The following is a 22,323-nucleotide window of genomic DNA, read 5'->3' on the forward strand; positions in this document are numbered from 1 at the left end:
TAATCTTGCGACATTTAGATGTGCAAATGTGACACAAAAATTCAACAAACGCCTCATTATTACAACCCAATCGAAACACACCCAGGCACACCTCGTGCAGGCTACGTCGTTCCCTTGAAGGAGTATCTCGTATCAGTTTGGACATTGTTTGCGTGTTTTGTTGACGTGCCTAAGAAGACTGTAATTGAATTTCACCACGATATTGTTTCCTCCGTCTTTCTCGAATGCGAAGGCCGGCAACGCTAGGCCAATGACTATCGGTAGCAAACCATTTGATAATAGTTTTGAACATCAGCTTATTTGAAAGTGCCCTTTTTATCTTCTCCCTACTGCCGGGCACATTCTGCTACTCAAACCTTTTCATGTTTTTAGCTTGGAATTCAATATTCACAAAACACTATGATTATAACACCTTTAAAGATGTAAATTCCATGGGGGAAAGGGTTGTTTTTAATTCGTGTTGATAATGAATCACTCGGCTGTCCGTGACTGAGCATTTTTCATCTTGATATGCGTTATCGCTCAAAAGAAAACTCGCGCTTGATGGTTCGATTTCATGAACGTGATGTCCGGACGGATAATGATGGATTTTCAGCGCCAAAAATAGTTGCCATAGCTTCGACGGATATTATAACATGGAACGCGGGACTGTCACTAATCTGAGAGTTTAATGTCCCGAGTGAATCAAATAAACTTCCATGGAATTTTAGACATAAAAAGCAAAATGTCAATTTTACTGCTGTGAAAACCCAAGTATTCAGACCCATTATTAGTTTCGTTTCAATTTGCTGGTTGAATGAAACCACAGACTGTCTCTGCCGCCACTGTCTATATCTTGACATCTCTGCGATCATAGGTTGTTAAAATGATTATTTCTTGAAACGCAGGACTACGACCCCGTTTGATACCTGCGTTGTTGATTTACACTTTTTCTTTTGGACATTTTTCTTCAGAGGAAACAGGGTCTCCAGCAGATATTTAAGCCAACAACAACTCAGTGTGCATGCAGTGCAGTGTATTTCATCGTCTAAAAAAAAGCTAAACTTCACAGCTTCATTTAAAAACGTGCGCATGTCATTTAACCTATAAATGGATCTGATTAGCATTCTAAATAAAAATATATGACAGGCCAAGTTCCTTTTGAAAGGTCAACGGGGTACTAGTTGAGTTGCTAAAACATATCAGAACTGTTTCTACGTCAACACCGCCGGACCCAATCACTGACTAACCTGACACGTCGCTGTAGAACATAACATCCGTGGAAATGTTGAGGTGGACTCAGAAGTCCTAATTGCACTCTGGAAACGCACGGAAGCGGTGCTCAGAAAAATGTGAGAGCTGGCACAACATGCGTCAGCCACGGGAAGCGATGAGGGCTGAGGGTACTTGGCGGGCCTTCGTCCTGCTCGTTTTAGCGTGCTGTGCTACCACACACCAGGCGTCGTCACTGGGCGGTAGTTCAGCCATTGCTATACAGCACAACGGGTACACCAACGTTGCTGTGTTCATCGATCCAGGAGTTCGTCCAAATGATCATCTGTTGAATGAAATAAGGGTGAGTTTTGACAGAATTCTTTAAAAACAGTGTGTCTTCATAACTTTGATACATTACAAACTATTGAATCGTGGAACTATATTCAGGGTCTAATGTTTAGCCTTTGGGTGTTTGGAAATATTAAGAATATTTACCCAGGACATTTCAAAGCATAACTGTGGGTACAGCAATATATTGCTTTATGAACAACGACCAATTTTGACTTGATAACAGAGACAAGTCACGGCTTCCCTACCCCTCAGAAATTTGAGTCGCTAACGGTAGTGTAGACTTGCCTGACTTGGAATTCAATTCCTCGGCCATCCAGGGTGGCACTATTAAAGTGATCCCCTCTTACAGCTTTACTGGCCAATGTGCTATTGAAAGTGAAATCAGTCATCAACTAAACGTTACACATCTGCCAACGTTGGCTTCCGTAGGAATAGTAGGAAGTGTATGACACCATATTTGCTCTGATTTATTGGTTTAATCAAGATGTTGGGAACCGGCGCTACTTTAATTTTAATGCAAATGTGTGTGGCAAACTGCCAACTCTGATTCATAGTATGTAGCTGAGCCGGCAGTTTGCTACGCAATCCAGGATGACTGTTGGTTTGTCTGTCACAGCAAACTTCACTCATTGTCACGTTTCTCCTTGGTTTCCATCAGGAGATGTTTCGGGATGCTTCAGGCGAAATGTACAGGGCGACCGACCGCCGTCTCTACTTCCGCAACGTTACCATTTTCGTGCCCCAGACCTGGCCGGCGAGTCCAGACTATCTGACCCACGTCGATGCTAGGCCGGAGGACCCTGATGTCATTGTGGGGCCCTCCGATGGCAACCCCCTGCCGCTTCCTTACACCAGACGCAACAGAGGATGCGGCCAGGAAGGGCTGAGCATCATCTTCAGGGACACCTTCCTCCTAGATCATAATACAACAATTGCCTATGCATCTCTTGGTCAGCTGATTTTCCTATCTAAATACAGTTCTTGAAATGCATTTTGGGTTACGACAACACCTGTTTCAAACTTCTTATTGTCATTGTAAGGGCGAAGTAGCAAGTTTTGGTTTCTGCTAATAGTTTACATAATCATAAGTTCTGTAGTGATGTCTTCTTGGGCAGAAAATTTACGTTGGGGGCTAATTCAGCAGTTTGCTTTTCTTGTGTTTGTCAGTCAAATACGCAACAAGGAGGCAATTAATAAGTAAAAGTTCAACAGGTGTCTCAATAGGCCGCCGGATTGTAGGGTGAAGCTGATTGCATTGGAAATTCGAAACCGGCAAGTGAAACGAAACCGTTTTCCGTTTGGAATCAGGAAAAGTGTTGGTATACGAATGGGGCCAATATCGCTGGGGTCTGTTCGATGAAGTCTCCGATGACGAGGAGAATCAGTTTTATTATTCCAGTTCGACACAGCAGTTTGAAGGAATCAGGTAAGACGATTTGCCTTCCTGGGTAAAAAACATGCACATCATAGTGGACGACAGGGCAATAAAGAAAAGTTAGCATTCTGAATGACAAAAAAAAATTAATTTTTCAGAGATTGAAAAAAAAGCCCGTGCCCCTTCTTTTAAATTTATTACATGTCTGATTTTCACAAAGCCTTTCTGCGAGTTTACGATCGAATCTTAAATAGATTACTCTTGACTATACAGACCTCGAACAGTAATTTATAGACTTATTATTTTAGGGCTGAACAAGGTTGTTTGTGAAAATGAACACACCTGCGTATATCAGGAACGCCGAGTTAGTATTCCGTTGAGACCGACTCGACCCACAATGTTTACAATCCACTGAGAGACAGGTCACATTAGAACATTGCAAATTTCTGCCCCACAGAAAGCAAGTCCTCCCCCCTAAATTAAGTCCTAGATCTACCCATGCGTCAATTATGCTGGCTGGTCTGTGGAGAGCAACGTCTTTGCAAGCTGTCGAGCAAATTTTAAGAGTAAGGTCTATTGCAGGTGCTCTTTAAACATAACGGGTACGCCGATGGTAGTGGAGTCAGATGGAGTGAGTTACCGGCCGTGCTATGGGAACGTCGTTGACGGGTACGAAGATAGTTGCCTTTTCATCCCCTCGGAGGCACAGCAAAACGCCACGGGATCTGTCATGTACGGAAGGGGGAGATTTCACAACGTAAGCAGCCCTACTTAGAACAAATTCTTACGCCGATGGAGGACCAGTGTAGTGCAAATTTAAGCTACTGAAACGCCTGGAATGTGCTTGTGGGTATACAAGAGCACTTTTTACATATGCCGCGGGTGGTCTGGGGGTAAATCCGGGGTTTTTGTTAGATCTAGCGCTCGTTACTAATCAGGAGTTCATGACGTTTGCAATTATCATAACATCACTTTTCCTCCTTTTTATCAAGTTCACCTATGCTTCTGATTCTTGGCTCGATTCAGACTCAACTAGAACGCAATATTTCCTCTCTCTATCTGAAAAGATCGTGGACTTCTGCGACTCAGATACGGGAAAGCTCACGAGCCTTCACAACCGCGATGCTCCCAACCGGCAAAACTACCTTTGCGACCGTCAGAGCAACTGGGAGGTGATGAGAGGACATGATGACCTCAAAGGCAGGTGTTTTCTACAACCCTAACAGTAGAAACTTGCTCAGGAAAAAAATAAGACGTGCTGCGTTGTGCTGAATCCATTTGAAGTGCGTGATTAGTAGGCGCTTTCGCTTCACAGCTGCAAAGTTCGGCCCCAATCAAACAAAGAAGTTTTCATTTATAACTAGTCATAATCAAAAACAAATTCTCTTGTCCAAACCAAAATACAATTTGAGACAACTACCTCGACGTTCTTGCAGTGTGTCACTCCAACAAACGAAGTGATTGGACTAGTGTATTGACTTTGCTTCCAAAGTGCCTTGAAGATGTTCTCTTTCACTTCACTTTCTTTCTTTATCTTAGATGGCAACAACCCGCCACGTGAGCTTTCGGAAGATGATCTCAAGCCTACCTTTCAAATCGTTCAGCGTGGGCCCACGAGGCTTGTTGTAGCCCTAGAAACATCCAGGGATATGCAGGTGCATTCACGCTTTCGATGCTCGGGTTAGATCCATCGTGTATGGAGTTTTTCTATCCAAACTCCTTGGCCAAACTTTAGTGTGCACTTTTTACAACGTATTCCAAATGTGTCCAGGAGACGGTCGTGCTTAATTAATAACAAATCTGCAATACGTGCAAAAATTTCTTCGTTTGGAAAGTAACTTTGTAATTTTTTATTATTTTAATTATCTTTTTATTAACTTTTAATTCTTCAATGACTGTACATGCACTTGCTGAAATCGAACTCTGTGATCATTTCAGAGGTTTTATTCTAACACAACTGTTTCAAAGAGAAAACAATTGAACACTTTCTAATTAAGCCTATTGTTTCCACTCAAATCTAATTCTTGGCGGAAACATGTCGATGACAAACACACTGCCTTAAAGTTTGTATTTTCTGGAATGGAAGTAAGGATCCCTCGGCACGTGAGCCTAATATTCTGCAGACAGCTTGCCATGGACATGTAGGGAATGGTCAGGATCATTTTGAGAGATTTAGAAAGCCCTGGCTGAAACATGAAGGCATGGATATGAAACCCGATCACTCATATGACAGGCGAGTGGGTCGTCACAAGCAGATAGCCTCTCTGCTACTTTCCCCACACAGGGGGAGACATTCCAGCGGATGATCAGCGCCACAGCGGCTTTCATCTGGACCCTCTCCGCTGGTGTGTCGTTGGGACTGGTGGAATATAACGACAATGCCCACGCACTCAGCGACATGGTTAGCATTTATACCGATGACGATCGTCGTACCCTCCTAGATGCTCTACCAAAATCGACAAGTGGATATGCGTCTGTAGGAGGCGCGTTACACAAAGCAGTTGAGGTAAAGACTTTTAATTTGCCGTTACACCTGCGAAAATCAATTACTATTTTTTTAGGAGAAAGCACGTAGGAGAAAAACCACATGTTTGCCACATCTAAAAATGTGTGTGGCACAACGGGAAAAATACATATCAAACATCGGGCATCTGGAAAGTGCATGCTTTTCATGCATGAAACCACTCTTGTGACATGACCCTATTCTGAAGTGTCGATTGTTCTTAAGAACGAACAGTTAAAAGTAACGATGGCAATATATACATGTAGAATTTTACAGAACAGATTAATATATTAGAAACTTACCTATCAATGATTTCCGTATGATATCCCAAATGCATGTATTTTCCATACGAAAGAATTTCTTGTGGTGACCAAGGGATTTCGGTGATTAAGCATGTAATTCCACTGTTGTAAACGTGATCTTCGTTTGAAGAGACACAGAACAGTGGTCCAACATTAGCCGTTCGCCATTCTTGCTCTTTGTTGGTGTAAAAACGTCCTCAACTCCGTGCAGTCATATTGATAGCAAATAATTTGGACGACTTGAATAGCATATTTTGGCAGCTAACTTATACATATGAATCCAAGTGGACTTGTGAGGCATTAGGGAGAGTGTGTACGCACCATGATCCATGGATGATGCAAAGTCTGTGTGTGACTAGATCTGCATGCGCCGTGCATGTGAATGGAAAAACAGGCTGTGCACCCAGTTAACAGCTTTAGCCAGGAGTAAAGCTTTTGTGTACTTGCGGAAAATGAACAGGTGCATAGCTTGCCAACGCTGGACAATGGATTGAACGCACCTCACAACTCTAAGCATTAGTCAAAATGGTTTTGTTCTCTTGTACAGTGGGCAATAAAGGAGGCGAGGGACTTGATTCGAGTCGGAGAAAAAGACTCAGCTCAAAAGACGGAGATTCCTTAAATGGGCGCATCCAAGAACCTCAACTCTTTCGTCGTTTCTGCTTAATACCCTTTTTTACATCTCCACAGTTAATACAGTCTGGTGACAGCAACCGAGCGGGTGACCGTATTCTTCTCTTGAATGGATACCAAGGAACAATTTTTCCCTCCATAGACTTTGTTATGGGTAATATTCTCCAGGCAAGGGTTATCGTCGATACGGTCGCAATGACACAGAATGCCGACCCCAAACTCAGCGAGGTGTCTCAACTGACAGGTAATTTCTTTAACCGTCATTACCTCACAAGAAACAAGACAACGACAATCACTACGTCAACAACAAACAAGCAACAGTAAAACAATAACAAAATAGCAATAATTACAATTCCGTCAACACGGTTGCTATGACGCAGAACGCGACTCGGCGAGGTGACTCCGCCTTCAGGTATTTCACAGAGCACAACGACAGAAAACGACGGACAGAACTTTCAGTGCCAATTCAGCGGCGATGCCCCTTCGCTTAGGTTCAACTCTTCACGCCGCTGATTTTTATGCACAAGTGAAAATTTTCTATCCCACTCTGACCGATTCTGACATGTTCATGAACCAAAACGCGAACTCTCGTCTCTTTCACATAGGCAACAAAGCACAATCTCTACACTTCCTTTTCGATGACCAAACCGTTTTCAGCTACGTGGTATTTCTTTTTCGCCAGGAGGGAAATTTTATTCTGCATTAAGTGACTCAGGGGCGGCAACCACATTGACAGACGCACTAACGAAATCTGTCGATAGAAGTGACATCGATAACTCTGAAAAGCAGCTCCAAGTGAGTGCCGTGTAGTGCATGCAACACTTTTCTCTTTCTGGACAACTTACTGCCTTATTGTCTTAAAAAAAAAACAACTCTTTCCTATCCAGACACGTAATGAAAACTGTAAATATTGTGTAAACTTTCTTAAAGAGGATTAAAAATACTGGAAATGTTTATACGGAGGATTGGCGAAGACTTGTACCAGATAGGAGTAATGGAACCCAGAATAAACAAATGTTGTTGACTTGAGAATGAAGGGGATAAGGGTTCATTTCCTTGGCAACCCCTAGAAGTTTCCAAGAATGCGGTTGATTACTTGCTAGCATTATACAATGGGCAAAACGTTGTGTAATTATACATGATGACAGGTAAGGACTCTAACAAGCGAGCCGTGATTTCTCTTTTCTCATGTGCTAGATTTGGAGCATGTCTTTCACCATTCCAGTCGGTGAGTCCCGGACCGCATTAACTTACATCGATGCAACTATCGGCAAGAACACAAAGTTCACCTTTTCCTGGGCAGAACGAGGTAACGGGGCTAAGAAGCTTAATCAACAATTTCCGGAACCAACAGTGTATTTCGTTTTCTCGCTGAAGCAGAAAAATACACTACAATAAGACTTGTTGAGATGATTATTCTTATTCTTTTCGTGTCTTTGCATATTGATTTAAACTTTTTTTAAAATTTCATTTTGCAGCCATACCAAATATTACACTGAGCAGCCCGGCAGGAGATGTCCTGACGCCTTCCTATCCGGGGTTCACGGTCAATGCTACATTTAGATTAGCCGTGTACAGTTTGATTGGAATAGCTGCGGTAAGATTGAACTTGTTCAATGAATGTTTGCGATTCTTTGTGCAGATTAGGCAGTTTTTAGTGTAGGACGCCACCACTTGTGGACTTGAAGCAGCCGGTGGCTAACAGCACGGGAAGGTCGCCTGCAACTAGAAACGAACACTGCATTATTTTAGGGGTTTCTGTATTTACTTGTTTCGAAATATGGTGTAACTGATAATTCCGGGGTGGCTTCCTTTTACTTGTTTGAAAGCTCAAAAACAGTAATTAATTAAGTGAAAAATTAAGATGCATCTTGATTTGTCATCACAAAAACAGACACAGTGCAAATTCAGATCATTACCAAGCACTCAAACAATCGATTTACAACAGGAGGGTCCGTGGAGTATAAATATCGAGAACATAGACCCATCCTTGCTAATCACCGCTGAGGCTTCGCTGACGTCATCCCCGAGAGACGCTGACGTACCGCCCATCTCCGTGACGTCATCAATCAGCGACTTCTCAAAAGACTTTGAAAAAGAGGAGGCCCCGTTAACAATCTATTCTGAAGTGCGCCAGGGATACGGCAATGTGGTCAACGCTACAGTTACTGCCTTGGTGTCGATTCCAAACCCAGCGAACCCGGTAGAAATTCAACTATTCGATACTGGGATAGGTAAACTTAATCAATAGCCATTCCAATTTGACATGAAGAATAATAGTTTCGTCGATACACCGTATGCGATTTGAAAAATGAACACTATCGTTTCCCGGTCTCAAAACTCTGTGCCTCATGGGAAGTTTTGGGAAGAATTTCCCACGCTTCATAAAACATTCTAGCTCAGTAAACGCAACGCCGTTATATTGTGGAAATATTGTGAAATATGGTTCCACCGCAGGAGCTGATATCACCAGGAACGATGGAATCTACTCCGCATATTTCACGAAGTACAGCGGGGATGGGTTCTACGGAGTCGAAGTGCGTGTTGAGAACAACGGACACGATGCAATAGTCACTGATTTGCCGTTCTCGTCTGATGGAGGTACTTGGACATATTTCAGTTCACTTAGTGTGCATTTTGCTTTCTTTTTTGACTAAAACTCTGAATCCCATAAATGTTCTTCCTTGGAGATTACGTACTCATATGCACTTAGCCTGCTAAACGAGTTCTTTGGAAATCCATTTCCTTCTACATATAATTCTTTGGACGAGACTCTGGTCTGTTTTAGGTCCTCGGAGGCAAGCACGCTCCGTTCAGAGTTCAGTGCCGATCTTCAAGCGCGTGGTTTCTACGGGCTCGTGCAGAGTCGTCAAGGCACCGGCGCCAGACACAGACCCGTTCCCCCCTGGTAAAGTGACGGATTTGCGGGTAGTCGCTTCCTCGTACACCGACAGAACGGTGCGACTGGCGTGGACCGCGACTGGAGATGACTTCGATAGCGGAAGAGGTACGCATGCCTGTGTGGATACTGTAATCTTACGTGCGCAATGTTCACGCGTCTTCCTATCTTTCAGTCTCATTGCTTCAATCAAAACTTCATGTTCTAGGTCACTGGCTCTTATTGTACACAGAGATAGCTATGAGGGCGCTGCGCACAAGTTAAACACACGAGTAACATACTGTTTTGGATAAGCCAAGCATTGCTGCTGATTTATCTATCGATGGGTCGCACATGGGGCAAAGTGCTAATGAGCCGATTTTTTTCCACCTCGGCAGGTCGTTCAAAGCCGTTCATTTAATACCTGCGAATGGAATAAGACTACAATACCCTTTCTCTACTGATGATGGATTTCATTAAAGTCGGATTGTTCTTTATCTTTCATGTACCAGAACCGAGAGTTTCTTTTTGTACATACCTGTCCCCAGGTTTCATAGATAATCTCCATTCCGCTTTGTACATTACTCTTTCCAAACCTGCAGCTGACTCTTATGAATTGATGAGAGGAGTAAATGCCGAGTCCATCCTGACAGGCTCTGGCACTGAGATCATTCCACAGTCAGACATACTCCAAGGAGACTTGAGCGACCCCCACGTGTCTGGCTCTCCCGAGGAATTCACCGTCACCGTGCCCGTCAGCACCGACATAGCTCCGTTCGCCTTTGCCGTGGTTGCCCGAGACGACGCCAATCGGACGTCTCCCCTCTCTAACATCGTGCTCGTTGCGCTGCGCAGATATATCCCCGCCGCCCCGGGGCCCACTACAACCGTGGTGCCCAGACTAACCACCACCTCGGTCGCGACGGGTATTGCCTCGTCTGCGTTCACGGAGAGTACAGATCAGGTCGGCACTGGCACCATGCCATCCAACCCATCGGTCACGACTGGAGTAGACTCGTCCATATCCATGACGAACACAACTCATAGTGAGACTGGCACCACACTCTCAGAATCGACATCCGTCGGGGCATCGATACCAGTAAACGGCACAAACGAACCGATCCTCACTCGAAATCAGATCATCATTATTTGTGTCTGTGGAGGCACTGGGTTTTTGACATTTGTAATTTTGCTGTCTGTTTCTGTATCCAAATTCAACACAGGTTCACGCACACCGGTCGTGACGCCTGAATCGGGGCAGTCCATCATTGAGCCTTTGAGCAAGGAGATGCAAAAGTACGACGATTCTGATGTTGAAATAGTCGATCTCGGCACGCAGGGTAAATACACCGCAGACACTGAGGTTTAAGTCGAAAGCATTAACCAACTGGCTGCACGGATGAAACGCAGCTTCAATCTGGGAAGTTTCTAAGTGAATTTATAATCATTGGCAGAGAAAAAAACTGTTAAGCTCGTAGTTGACAAGAACATGCATGACACGCCCAAAGGTATTTGCAAACGGTTAAAATTAGGTAAAATGTGATAATTCTTGCCATGTAAAATTACGCACGAAGAATGTGTAACATGGAGCGAGACGATATCAACTGCCCATTATCCGCCCACTCATAGCTATCAGCCCAGCCATCCCTTTGAAAAGTATAACCTTATAGCACTCCGTATTTAGGCGCACCCTGGCAAATGCAACATGCTTTTTTGTACTTTTATCATTATACAATAGACTTATGACGCCAGAGCACAACGTACACAATTTACATTTATTTATTTTAGCTCATAAACTCTTGTACATAGCAAAATTATCACAGACGTAAATCATAATATCCCATTTTTTTGTAAGTTCGTGGTATATGAAATAATAAATGCCAAGCTATGACCTTTTGTTATAATAGAAAAATGAAAGAAAGACTTTCGTTTTCATCACAAGATACACTCAGTCTATAAACCACTGGTATTAAGCCCGTGCAGTATCTAAATTGGATGAACAGTGAATGGAAATAAGAAGAAACGCGGGTACATTGAAAGTGCACGTGTAGTTCATAATTGCATTTTCACAATTAACAATTGTGGATGGTCTGTCACATCTTTGGTAGCAAACCCTTTTCAAGGGCGGACCCAGAACCAACTTTGAAAGGGGAACTTGTTGGGGCCACACATTTGTGAATTATTTCAAGGGACCTGCTTTAGCCTTTCTGTGGGGTGAGGGTGCTTTACAGGCTTTTTACAGGCTTTGAGAAGAAACGGGTGAAATAGATCAAAACAATTGCCTTTCTTTTTTTTATTTTTAAAACAACTTTGGAGCTTGTTGGGGGGGGTCATGCTCACCGTTACCCCCCCCCATCCGCAGGATCCGCCCGTGAAGTCAGTATCACACATACAAAAGCAATGACTTTTGGCTGATTTTAGAAATATTGCCTCGCTTTCCAGTCGGTCATTCCTTCCTGAGACAGGGATATCAGTGGAATGCAGCTATCAATTATGGAAATCGATTGTCAAACAATGTGTCAATTCAAAACTGATGTTTGGCGGTAATATTGTCCCCATTTTGTAAAAGTTGTAGAAGACAATACCACATGTCCCGCCCACTCTGAATTGAGATTTGCTTTTTCGGGAAATCACGTGTTTTTGTATACTGGAAAAAGTCTGAAGACCGCAAACTTCAACGATCTGCCATTTTAGTGTAAAGGAATTGGATTGCGTACAAAAAAATCAGTCCAAAAGCCACTTTGGAAAAGTTTAAAAACATGTTTATTTTTTTAAGATTTTACTTCATAACAGTCAGAAAGTTATCGAATCTTCATTTTCTTTGCTAAACAAGAAAATAGCACGAATGAGTAAAATGCATGGGCTGCCCTGCAGCAGAAGTACAAAAATATTGAGGCCTCTATGATCTATAATGTTTACTTTATGATACCATGAAATGGTTTCATTTATAATATAATGTACAATTTGTCAAACAAATGAATGGTATCACAGTCAATAATTACTAGCAATTAATGAGCACCATGTTGATTTATTATTTCAGTGAATCATTGGTCTTGATTTCAATGTGCAATATCTACCTAATTAATTAGTCAATCTCTCCGTGTGCTAAACCTTTTGGAGACCAGCGACTCCAAAAGGCTGATACCATTTCCTCTTGGACAATAAAGATTTTTGTAATAAATCATAACACGGGCAACTGTCAACCGTGAACATGTTGTCTCAATGAATGAAATTTACAGATTAGTGGTCACAATGAATAGAATCTCAGCACAGAATTGATGTATAATCTCAAAGTAAGCGTGCTGGATTTTGCTCTAGTTAATTTTTATTTGTAATTGTGGGAAACAAGCTACGTTTATTAATTATGAACAAACACATTCTTTGATGTCGTCTATTCTGGCCCGCCAATTGGGGTGTCAGTGCCTCATTAGCAGTTGTTAGTGTTGAGAGTAGTGTTGTATAATTCAGTTCTCACAAGTCCTTGCCAATCCTTACGAGCCTATACACAGGTCATTCACAAGATATGAAGTCCTCGTGCATTTGCAGCAGGCCGTTTGTTTTCTCCTCCTTGTAATTTATGACCGGAATTGGTTTAGCGACTTCTGATTGGATCCGTGATGGACTCGACTACAAACAGACCGCGTTGTGAGCTGATTTTCCCTTAGCATCCCAGGTTGACATTCCGAGGTCTTTGGGTTGATCACAGGAAATATAGGCAACAATCGATGGAAACAAACTGAAAGCCTGTGTGTACCTTTTCCGACACTGTTAACTGATGACCACGCTATGCAAAAAAATGTGGAATTAACGTCAATACCGTATGGTGTCTTTGTCCATTACTTACCACTACGGTGAAAATATAAACCTGCACATCCATGCTTTGCGTGCTACTTGAAGTCTTCATATTTAAGTGAATGTTGGACAGCATCTACAGAATTGGTGGTCGATGAACTACCAGTACGATTTGACGCACTCGATGTCGTTGACCAGCGACTTGGCTAGGCAAATGACCAGACACTCCATAATGATGAGTACACCACCAGCCACGCCCAGCACGATAGCGTTGCTAATGAACCAGTCCTTCATGGCGTTCACGCAGCCGGTGAAGTAGACGTCCGGCCGGGGCTGGCTCGGTTCGCGGGGCTCCAGGGCCCCGTAGCCACACTGATAGTTGACCACATCGGCCACCGGGTCTGCCTGACAACAGGAGTAAGGCACGCTGCACTTGGATCGAGCCGGTGAGCTGCAGTTGAAATATCTACAAAGGCATGCAAGAGCGAAGCGAATTGACCATGTCACACTTTTTACGAAAAAGATTGGATAATGTGGTTACGCGACGCAGACTTGAAGCAAGCGGTTCTCTTCTGTCTCATGAAACAGGAATGGAATTAACGTTTTGAAATAGCTGTTAAATACTTGTCAAATCACAAGAGAAAGATGCTTCAAAGATGACGTCAAAGATAACGTCACATGATCTTCACAAGAGAGCAAGAGGGCGAAACGTTTACTCACATGCTATTGTGTGTAATGAAGTCCAAAATGCAGAGAGTGGGAAAAGTGCTCTGATACCATTATTGTTGTGAGAAAGGGGCCTTGATGCAGTCCATTTGTGCACTATATTCGTATGAAGCAACAAAATGCTCAAACTCTGTAGAAAGGTGATTTGCGCTTATATAGCTTACGACGTTCGAGCTCGGTAAATGCTGTATATCATGAGAAACGACAATCTCGGATTTCGATTTGAAATCAAAATGACAGCTTACCCGAAATAATTATTCTTATACGGGGAGCTTATTGTCCAATAACTATCTTCAAACCAACCTAGGTTTTCAACAATAATTTCGACAGTTGCTTTTTGGACAGAGCTGCAAAGGTGACACGGGACTGAAGCCGCTCTGTTAATAATTTTCCAACACCAATCTCATGCATGTCTGTTTTTTGCTGACTGCGCGTTCGTCCGTGTTTCAATACAAGTTTTGTTCGAGTGGTGCGACTTGACACACAAAATTCAGTAGAACCTAGTCATGATTTTTTGCAGGAAACCATTGAAAGGTCTTTAGCAGTGACCCTTACGGATTTTTTTAACTGGAACCAAATTATGATATTCCTTGAAAGTAAGTTACACGGTGGTTTGGATACCAGTCGCGCAGAAGCCCTTGTTCATGTAAAGCATCTGTGCCAGATTTGTCCAACCACGGTATATCCGGATATTTGATCGAGTATCGAATATCCGAATATTATATCCCTAATTTTGAATATTCGAGTGCAAATTAATGAAAATGAAGGGAGAATTTTCTTTTGTTTTAAATGAGAAAATATTGTGGAGCAGATTCAAATGAAAAGTGACAGAAATCCTACAATGATTCAAAAAGTAACTTGTTCATTAAAACTTATTTAAGGGTAAGAAGTGTTGTTCCTCTCTAAATCTTGCTAAATCGTGACTGGAGTCCTAGACGTGAGAGGTGATTAGTGATTATAATGTACAATTGTGTGCATTATTGCAACAGTCTGCCGGTCGGTAAGACCGATCGAATCGAATCGATCGATCGAATTGAAGGTTAAGTATTCGAATAGCGAAATATTCGAATCGACTTAGCACTAAACCATGGTACAATGAGGTATGTGCGAAACAGCCAAAGAGCATGGCTTCACAGAGTGCAAATTTCACCCTGTTCAGGGTCACAGGTTTTTAGGGTGAGGTACCACCCCCATTCATCATAATGATTGAACCTCTTACATGTTTTTCTCCCAATCAGCAGGCCCGTTGGCTGAACCGCAACACTGAAGGTTCTCTTGCAATCCGTCGAGTATAAATTGCGTGTCTGGGTCGTCTGTGAAAAGACCATACACATAATAGCTCAGTGCTCTTCCTAACGGTACGACGTGACCTTACAGTTGGTACAAAGGGTACCATTATTACGAATAGGAGCGATTCCAAATAGGTCTGTAAAGCGCCCTCAACCCAAGAGATTACAAGGGAGAGGCCTTTTTGACATGGGCATAAGTTTTGACACCAGATGGTATCTTTCGATACACACAGACCAGCAAATTTGGTACCTGTTTGACATGCACGATTTAAGTAAGAATGTGTGAATACCATTCAGTAGGTTCACAAAGCTCCATTATGTCGTGTGAAACCTCCCACAAGCAGCAAAGCTTAGGTGATATAAAGGTAGAATAACGCACGCAAAAATGTCAACTTTGAAGTAAGGTGCTACTCTCAGGCACATGTTTAGGCCTACTGTGAAATAAACCAGAACCGAAATTCAGAAAATTGAAAAGAAAGCATGTGAATTATTTCGCGCCGTATACTCACCATAGTAATCTCTGATGGAGCTGTTGATCCATCCCTCCAGAATGGCGAACACTTTGTCCTGATAGAAGTAAGCCAGCACACCGATGGTGATCTCGGCTAGGAAGATGAGAATGAGGGTGTAGGCGAAGAACTTGAGCATGCAGGTGTTCTCTCGGAGAGCTCCGATGCAGCCACTGGTAGCCAAGATGAAGATGACGGCGCCGACGATGATGAAGCCGTACATCGGGTCGAAGCCGATGCCGGCCACCTGAGTGTGGGACGAGTGAGTCTGGAATGTTACGGTGATCCCGTCCACAAATTGAAGATGACAAACTGTCTTCCAGTAAAGGGGTCAATGGGGATCTTGAAGTTCAATTGTTCGCAATATTGCTGGGCGCAATCATTTTTATTCGTTCAAGCACCCAGCCCTTACCACACCTATCATATGAAGAATGCTCACCCTCAACGTTCATTTGGGTACATAAATTCATTTTAAAAATGCATGTAAGGCTTTCAGAAACTTGGTGAGCAAAACTCGCCAAAATACCCTTTGAATGGTCTGGGATAACAATTTCTGTAAATTTGCAAATTATGGAGAAGCGGTGATGGTGATCACAATCGCTTTCCCTCCGATTCTGCACTTTGAAAACAAAACAAAAATCTTTGATCGACACCCAAGAGGTTAAGTGACTCAAAGTCCAGCCCACCTCTGCAATTGCCTCGACACTGGCCAACGCCTTCGAGACCACGCCCCAAATTCCGAACCCCAACAGGAACACGCCCAGTAGCCAGAAGACCATGTTGAGGAAGAACAGGGTGTACTTGATGCAGGGGCTGACCTCCACGCCGGGTGGGGCCCTTCGAAACCGTCGGAGCGACGGCCTTCTGTGCTGCTGATGCTGCTGTTGTTGCTGGGCCTTCTGCTGCTGTTGGCGCATCTTTGGTTGTTTCTGTTGTCGTTGTTGCTGTTGTCGTTGTTGTTTTTGTTGCTGTTGTCTGGGTCGTTGTTGCTGCTGTTGCTGTGGGGGACGTTTCTGCGCAGATTGTTGCTGTGCCTGTGGCTATTTCATGAAGGAAAAAAAATACAATGATTTCAAATTTCCACATGACAAGTAATTTGTTCTTTTCAAATAGGTAGGTTTGGTTTCCTCAAACATTACATGCTCTTTAGACACATATGAAAGTTAATTACCAGACACTATCTTATTAAATCTCATTTGGGAGACTGTTCCTACACGGACTCTAAATGTAAAGAAGTCTTATACCCACCGGCGGTTGTTGTGGTCTGCCATAAGGCTGCTGGGGTTGCTGGGGAACACTCTGTAAATAGTAACCTTGATCTCTCATTTCGGGGTATCTCATCTGTTGGTTGACGGTGTAGGGGGGCGGTGGCTGCTGTGCTGTCTCCTGGCGCAAGGGTTCTGTCTTACGCCCCATGGTGATGGATATACCTGTTTGGTAAATTAAATATAGACCTATGACCGCGTTCAAAGGCCGATAAAAGAGGTTGTGCTGCATTTGTGACTATTATGTGGCCCAGCATTTTAAACTGGGTCATGTTCAATGTTTAAACCAGATGAACTATCCCAATCTGAGCCAAGTGAGCATGCTCAGTGCGCAGAAATTAAGTGTTGGTCCTAGTTTCTTTACCCTGAGTTCGACTGTCACGTGGCATCGGGCTTGCGGGATCGAAGTCATTATGCAATTTCAAGGGGATTGTGATTCCACAGAGGTTGACTTCAAATCATAAAAAAGGTATTACTTGTGTTTCCTTGAGAAGAATGTGCATGATGAGCACAGAACAGTCGATGGCGGAAATAGGGCTAAATATCTGACCCGGGATGCGCACCTTTTTTCAAGGGGGGACCACAAGAATATAAGCTGCCCCATCTGCTAGGGGCACATGCCCCCCTCCCCCCAGTAGTTAAGCCACTGCGAACAGTACTGAAATGACTCAAACGATAATGTAAGCATCCACCAATGGCGATAAGTCAACCTTCGCACGTTATGTTTATTTCTATTCACCTACAGTTTAGCAAAACTATTTTTTAATTCCAATATAGACAACACGGCAAAAAGTCGCACAGTTCCCAATATTTCAAAATACTGGAAACATGCATGGATATGGAATTTTGTTAAGTTGATAAGAGTTAATTAAGCGTCACTTTGGCTGTGACCTGACACAGCGAGTGGTACAAATATAACCTCAACGACATGCTGTGAACTATCACAAATTGTTCCTTGGAAACTATAGGACTGTAAAAGACGTGTGAGATTACCTTCTTAGATCTGAGGTCTTCCTTTAGACAATAATGTTGACATTTTATCAGATGTAGTTCTGAGCATACACTCTGTGCGCATATTCGAGTGCAAACAGAATCCCGGATACTGACAAATGCAATATGGTTGTCTTCGGTGTTCGCGGAAATTAGTGACGAAAATGGTGGACTTTGGAATAGGTACGCCCTGTTATGGAACGAACTGTACGTGCAACGCACCCGATGTGTTTGCTCTTACTTTGGTTCAATCAATAAAATGGAATAAAACATCATCAGATCTATTCCTCTTTTCCTTGTGTCGCTTGTGTATGGCGTGAATATGCAATTCAAAAATTAACTAATCCTTCCCTACAAACCGCTCATGCGTATATACGATCGCAACGGACCTGTCCCTTTAAATCAAACCCACAATAAAAACGTGTAGCTAAACTTGTCCTTTCGGAGTGCACTTTCGAAGGATAACAAGCTTAAATAACTTTTCTTATAACAATGACATTTATTTGTAATTATTACACACGCTAATGGACTATCAGTGCACGGCATTTTACACGTCATACGTGATGTGTCATATATCCGAAAAGAAAACCCTTTGCCTTTAATAAAGGAAGCCTTCACAGCAAAAATGCAGATATTAAGTACGTGGAGTTAATATATCATCGTATTGTGTAATATGGGCGTCATACTAATAAGCTAGGCTCAAGCCGACAACATGTTTTTCCCCTTCGAAAAAAAATCTAGGGCAACAAATCTTGGCGGTACTTAAACAGCATCAAACCGATCGTTTTCAACAAGAAACTGCTGGAATACAAAGACAAGTCGTAGCGTCTGGGATTTGAATCATGGACAAAATACAAAGCCTTTTCCATACCCACTACATTAGCCAATCCTGAGCACGACCCCACATGATGATGCCGAAGCTGTTATACAGGCCCTAAATTCAGTACACGAAAGACCCATTGTCCACTCACTTTACGCGCTCTAGGATTTATAGCACATCTTAAAGGATGGAATTAACTGTTGCTATTCCGTCAAACAAAATAGGCATATATCAAAATGGGCAAGGCGCAAAGCATAGTCATGATTTATGTTCTCCATTTAGTTTGGCTCGCAAATTTGTCACCCAAATGTTATCGATCTGTGACTGCGTGCGATCCCCAGCAGACCCGACCCCTATGCCACACTTCGCTGAAAGGGCTACAAATCTCTTGACTTTATTGATGTCACATATTTCTGCATCTGCACGGCTGAAATTGAGAACAGCCACATGCTTTCCTTTATTACGATTTGCTCAACTCAAAACAAAAGAATAAAGTAAACAAATAATTAAAAAAGAAAAACAAAGACAAGAAACAAAGAGAATTTAAAGTAAAAGACAAAAACTGAAACACTTCCATAATGTAGCCAACCTCGCGAGCCGTTCCCTCCAGCTCGGCCGATTAATAATCGCAATGATCTCACAAGATTTCCGCCTTCAACATCATGCGACAATTTTTGTAGCCAGTAAATACAACGTTACTATCATGGCAAACACGCTCAAGCTGGGCCAGGCGACTAAAGTGAAAGCGAAAATGGATTTCATGACGTCAACGAACTAATTGTCTTTCTCGTGATACTTGCTGTTATATCTACCAAATCTTCGCCTTTCACTCAAATCCGCGTGAGGAATCTGCCAATTACGATACCGTCATATTAAAAGTGGCAGAGTTAAGGCTTTTAAATCAGGGGAAAATTGTTTTCTCGAAACATGCAGTTGAGTAAGCAAATTTCATGCACATATTTTATTGAATTTAACAAAACATTTGCCAGTTCATCATGAATCCATATCGCCTGTAATTCCCAAACTATTTAGTTTATTTACATCAACAACACAAGGCACTTAACGCTCTGCGTGATCTTACAAAGGAATTTAATCGAAGAATTTTCTCACACTACATATAAGAACATTATGTATGGTTTCAGGCAATGCATAAAATTAATGTAGGTTGAAACCCGGGGTGGTGTTGCACTACAACGGTACACAAATGAATTGTGAAGCACACCTTCACTATCATCGCCCAGTTCTCCATCCGGATTCCGCAACCATTTCCTTGCGGTGTCGTATTTCTGGGAAGTTGCTGAATAAAACTTGTTTGTGCCAGACTCATCTCCTATTTCATGTTGAACACACACACACACTCACTCACTTAGGTCTATACACGGAGGAGTGTGGTACTAAAACGAGATTAAAAGATCACCGTCTTGACCCAATGTCCAAGGCTGAGAATGATCCTATAAAATTAATCACTTTGAAAATCGTTGTGAACATTGATGCCGGCCAGAGTGAGCCACGGTTCACATGCATCAACGGTACAATAATTGGACAGTCACTGTCATTTATATCAGAAATCCATACCGCTACAAAGAAAAATACGAACTGGCTTTGTAGCATACTCAGCGGTGCACTCAGGATTTGGGGTGGGGCTCGGATCGAAATCCCCCCCCCCCCGATCTCGTTTGCATGCACCACATGGGCTAGGATGTACGGCTACATCGGAGCTTGTAGTTTAAAATGTAGATGTTCATTGTATTCGCTTGTCAGAAAGTAAAACAACCCCTTAAATGATATCTCTTCCCAATGGGGGCTCATCAAGCCACCCAAGTCCACCTTGCATACATGGTTGCCTCAGTTGGAAATCAATTTACAGCCTTTTGTTGGAGAACTTGAACCAGCCTCGAGCGTCATTTACCCAGAACGGGTGAGAATCAAAAGGCGTTGGTGATTGATTCATGTTCAAAATCTATAAAACTGAAATGCAGTAGGGCGAAAAGGGTGCCGACCTACCCGTGAAAGGAATAAATCTTCATTCATAACAAAGTATCTGTTAAAATTATAAATGCAAATCTGTATATACAAAGTATGGCACCAGCTTGACACAAAGGAAAGTGGCATAGAGTGACCGACACAGACCCAAACCATAAAAGTGCCTATAAAATTCCATATAGGCCTATGGAACATTGTTGGGTTTGGACTGGGTGGGTTTAAAATACAAATGACGGGGCAATCATGACCTACCTTGGTCTGGCTTGTGTTGTATCAACGGGGGAATTCCTTGTCTGAATTACTTTACTCCAATGGAAGACTAGAAACCAGGGAAGTGACTCCAGCTGTCAACAACGCGAGTGTGAATGATGTTTGAGCAGGAAAAACCGCACGGGCGCAGCGTTTTCAAGTGAACCGGATTCCGAGGTCGACCTGGTCGTATCATCATGCAATCTCGTGATATACACACATGCTGCACGTCACGCAGTGTGACTCCCCGATATCTCCACTTAGCATGAATTGACATGTCGTATTTGATGACACAAATGGTTGTAATCCATATTTTTTAAGCACTGCCTGGGTTCGGTCTCAGCAAACACAGCGGTCAAAGTACACCCATATTAATATACCCCAGTGCATACTAGTTAATGGTTAACCCATGTGTTGTGAGCAACCGGCGGCATTACATTCTCGATGGGAAAACAGTGTAGTTTGAATCGGCTGGGTTCTGCTGGTAATGTATTCCTGCGCTGGTTGGTAGTCGTGGATACGACACCCACCGCATATTCGGTTAATTCACTGGGCTGAGATAGACATTAACTAGTAATACCAGCCAGCCAAATATCACGCAAACACACAAGTTCGAAAACACAGAGCGAAGTATATTTTCACGGACTGTAAAAAATCTCTTGGCTACGATTTCATTCAGGGTTCACAGAAATTTCAGGGGGAAAAGATACATAATTTTTCTACCTTATTCGGTTCTTTTTAATGATTTTCCCTGAATGCTATCTCTGCCGTGGCCTCGGCGCTATCATTCCTAGGTCTCAGTTTAATTAAGCAACGTTCCCATGGATTATTGAAGGCCTATACTCTGAACATACGCGTATCATGAACATCGGTTGGCCATTGTTTGCGAAGAATGTCTGCCACCGTCACGATTTCATTATTACCATAGCAACGTCGGGGCTTCTTTCACCAGCTGACTCTAATTAAACGTACACGTTTATTGATGGCATCCCGTTGCCATGGAGACATCTGAATCTCCCGCCTCGCCGATCTCGATGTTGGTATAATTGTATATCCATCGGTATATCCTGGGTGTCTTGCCGCATGCAAGACGACGACGTGTGATGCCGTCACACTATACTTCCAACTTTCATTTTAGAACTTAAGGGGAGGGTTTTGAAGGGTTTATTTCAAATGCCAAATAGAAATAAACGATTTTCAATGGTGACAATGCACTTTTTTGTCTTCTACGAAGTCCGAGTTTGGAGTGACACTCTCGTATTCTGAGTGAGGAGTCTTGCTATTGATCAAAATTAATGAACAAATGAGATTAGTGTCCTGGTACATGTATGTATATACACGTATAGGATTCTGGTTACAAACCTCATGCTGGGTGGTACCATTCGGTCGTCACAAACCAAAACAAAAGGCAGAAAATGTAACTACATGTATAAGCTTATACATGCAACCAAAGCATTCCTTTGT

At 42.7% G+C, this 22,323-nt stretch overlaps 2 protein-coding genes across 3 annotated transcripts; one reads left to right on the forward strand and one right to left on the reverse strand.

Annotated features, from left to right (window-relative positions):
* Positions 1-1,343: 1,343 nt before the first annotated feature.
* LOC110973798 (calcium-activated chloride channel regulator 1-like) lies at positions 1,344-12,439 on the forward strand. Its single transcript, XM_022224906.2, has 15 exons — positions 1,344-1,555; positions 2,204-2,495; positions 2,854-2,971; positions 3,503-3,677; positions 3,988-4,120; positions 4,460-4,575; positions 5,205-5,426; positions 6,416-6,602; positions 7,041-7,153; positions 7,556-7,667; positions 7,837-7,955; positions 8,307-8,592; positions 8,816-8,959; positions 9,147-9,365; positions 9,839-12,439. Exons 1-15 carry the CDS (start codon positions 1,349-1,351, stop codon positions 10,603-10,605), a joined length of 3,210 nt encoding a protein of 1,069 aa, XP_022080598.2. The 5' UTR covers positions 1,344-1,348; the 3' UTR covers positions 10,606-12,439.
* LOC110973425 (tetraspanin-5-like) lies at positions 10,998-21,201 on the reverse strand. 2 transcript variants are annotated; one of them, XM_022224270.2, is made up of 6 exons: positions 20,863-21,201; positions 16,801-16,982; positions 16,239-16,592; positions 15,553-15,799; positions 14,974-15,067; positions 10,998-13,494 (listed from the first exon to the last, which is right to left on the reverse strand). In XM_022224270.2, exons 2-6 carry the CDS (start codon positions 16,966-16,968, stop codon positions 13,188-13,190), a joined length of 1,170 nt encoding a protein of 389 aa, XP_022079962.2. In that variant the 5' UTR covers positions 16,969-16,982; positions 20,863-21,201; the 3' UTR covers positions 10,998-13,187. The 2 variants fall into 2 exon arrangements, with proteins under 2 accessions (XP_022079962.2, XP_022079970.2); XM_022224278.2 differs by lacking the exon at positions 20,863-21,201 and adding an exon at positions 17,811-17,961.
* Positions 21,202-22,323: the final 1,122 nt, after the last annotated feature.

Source organism: Acanthaster planci, linkage group LG19, assembly GCF_054643075.1.
Source record: "Acanthaster planci isolate LZ-2023a linkage group LG19, COTS_SCS, whole genome shotgun sequence".
Classification (NCBI taxonomy): Eukaryota; Metazoa; Echinodermata; class Asteroidea; order Valvatida; family Acanthasteridae; genus Acanthaster; species Acanthaster planci.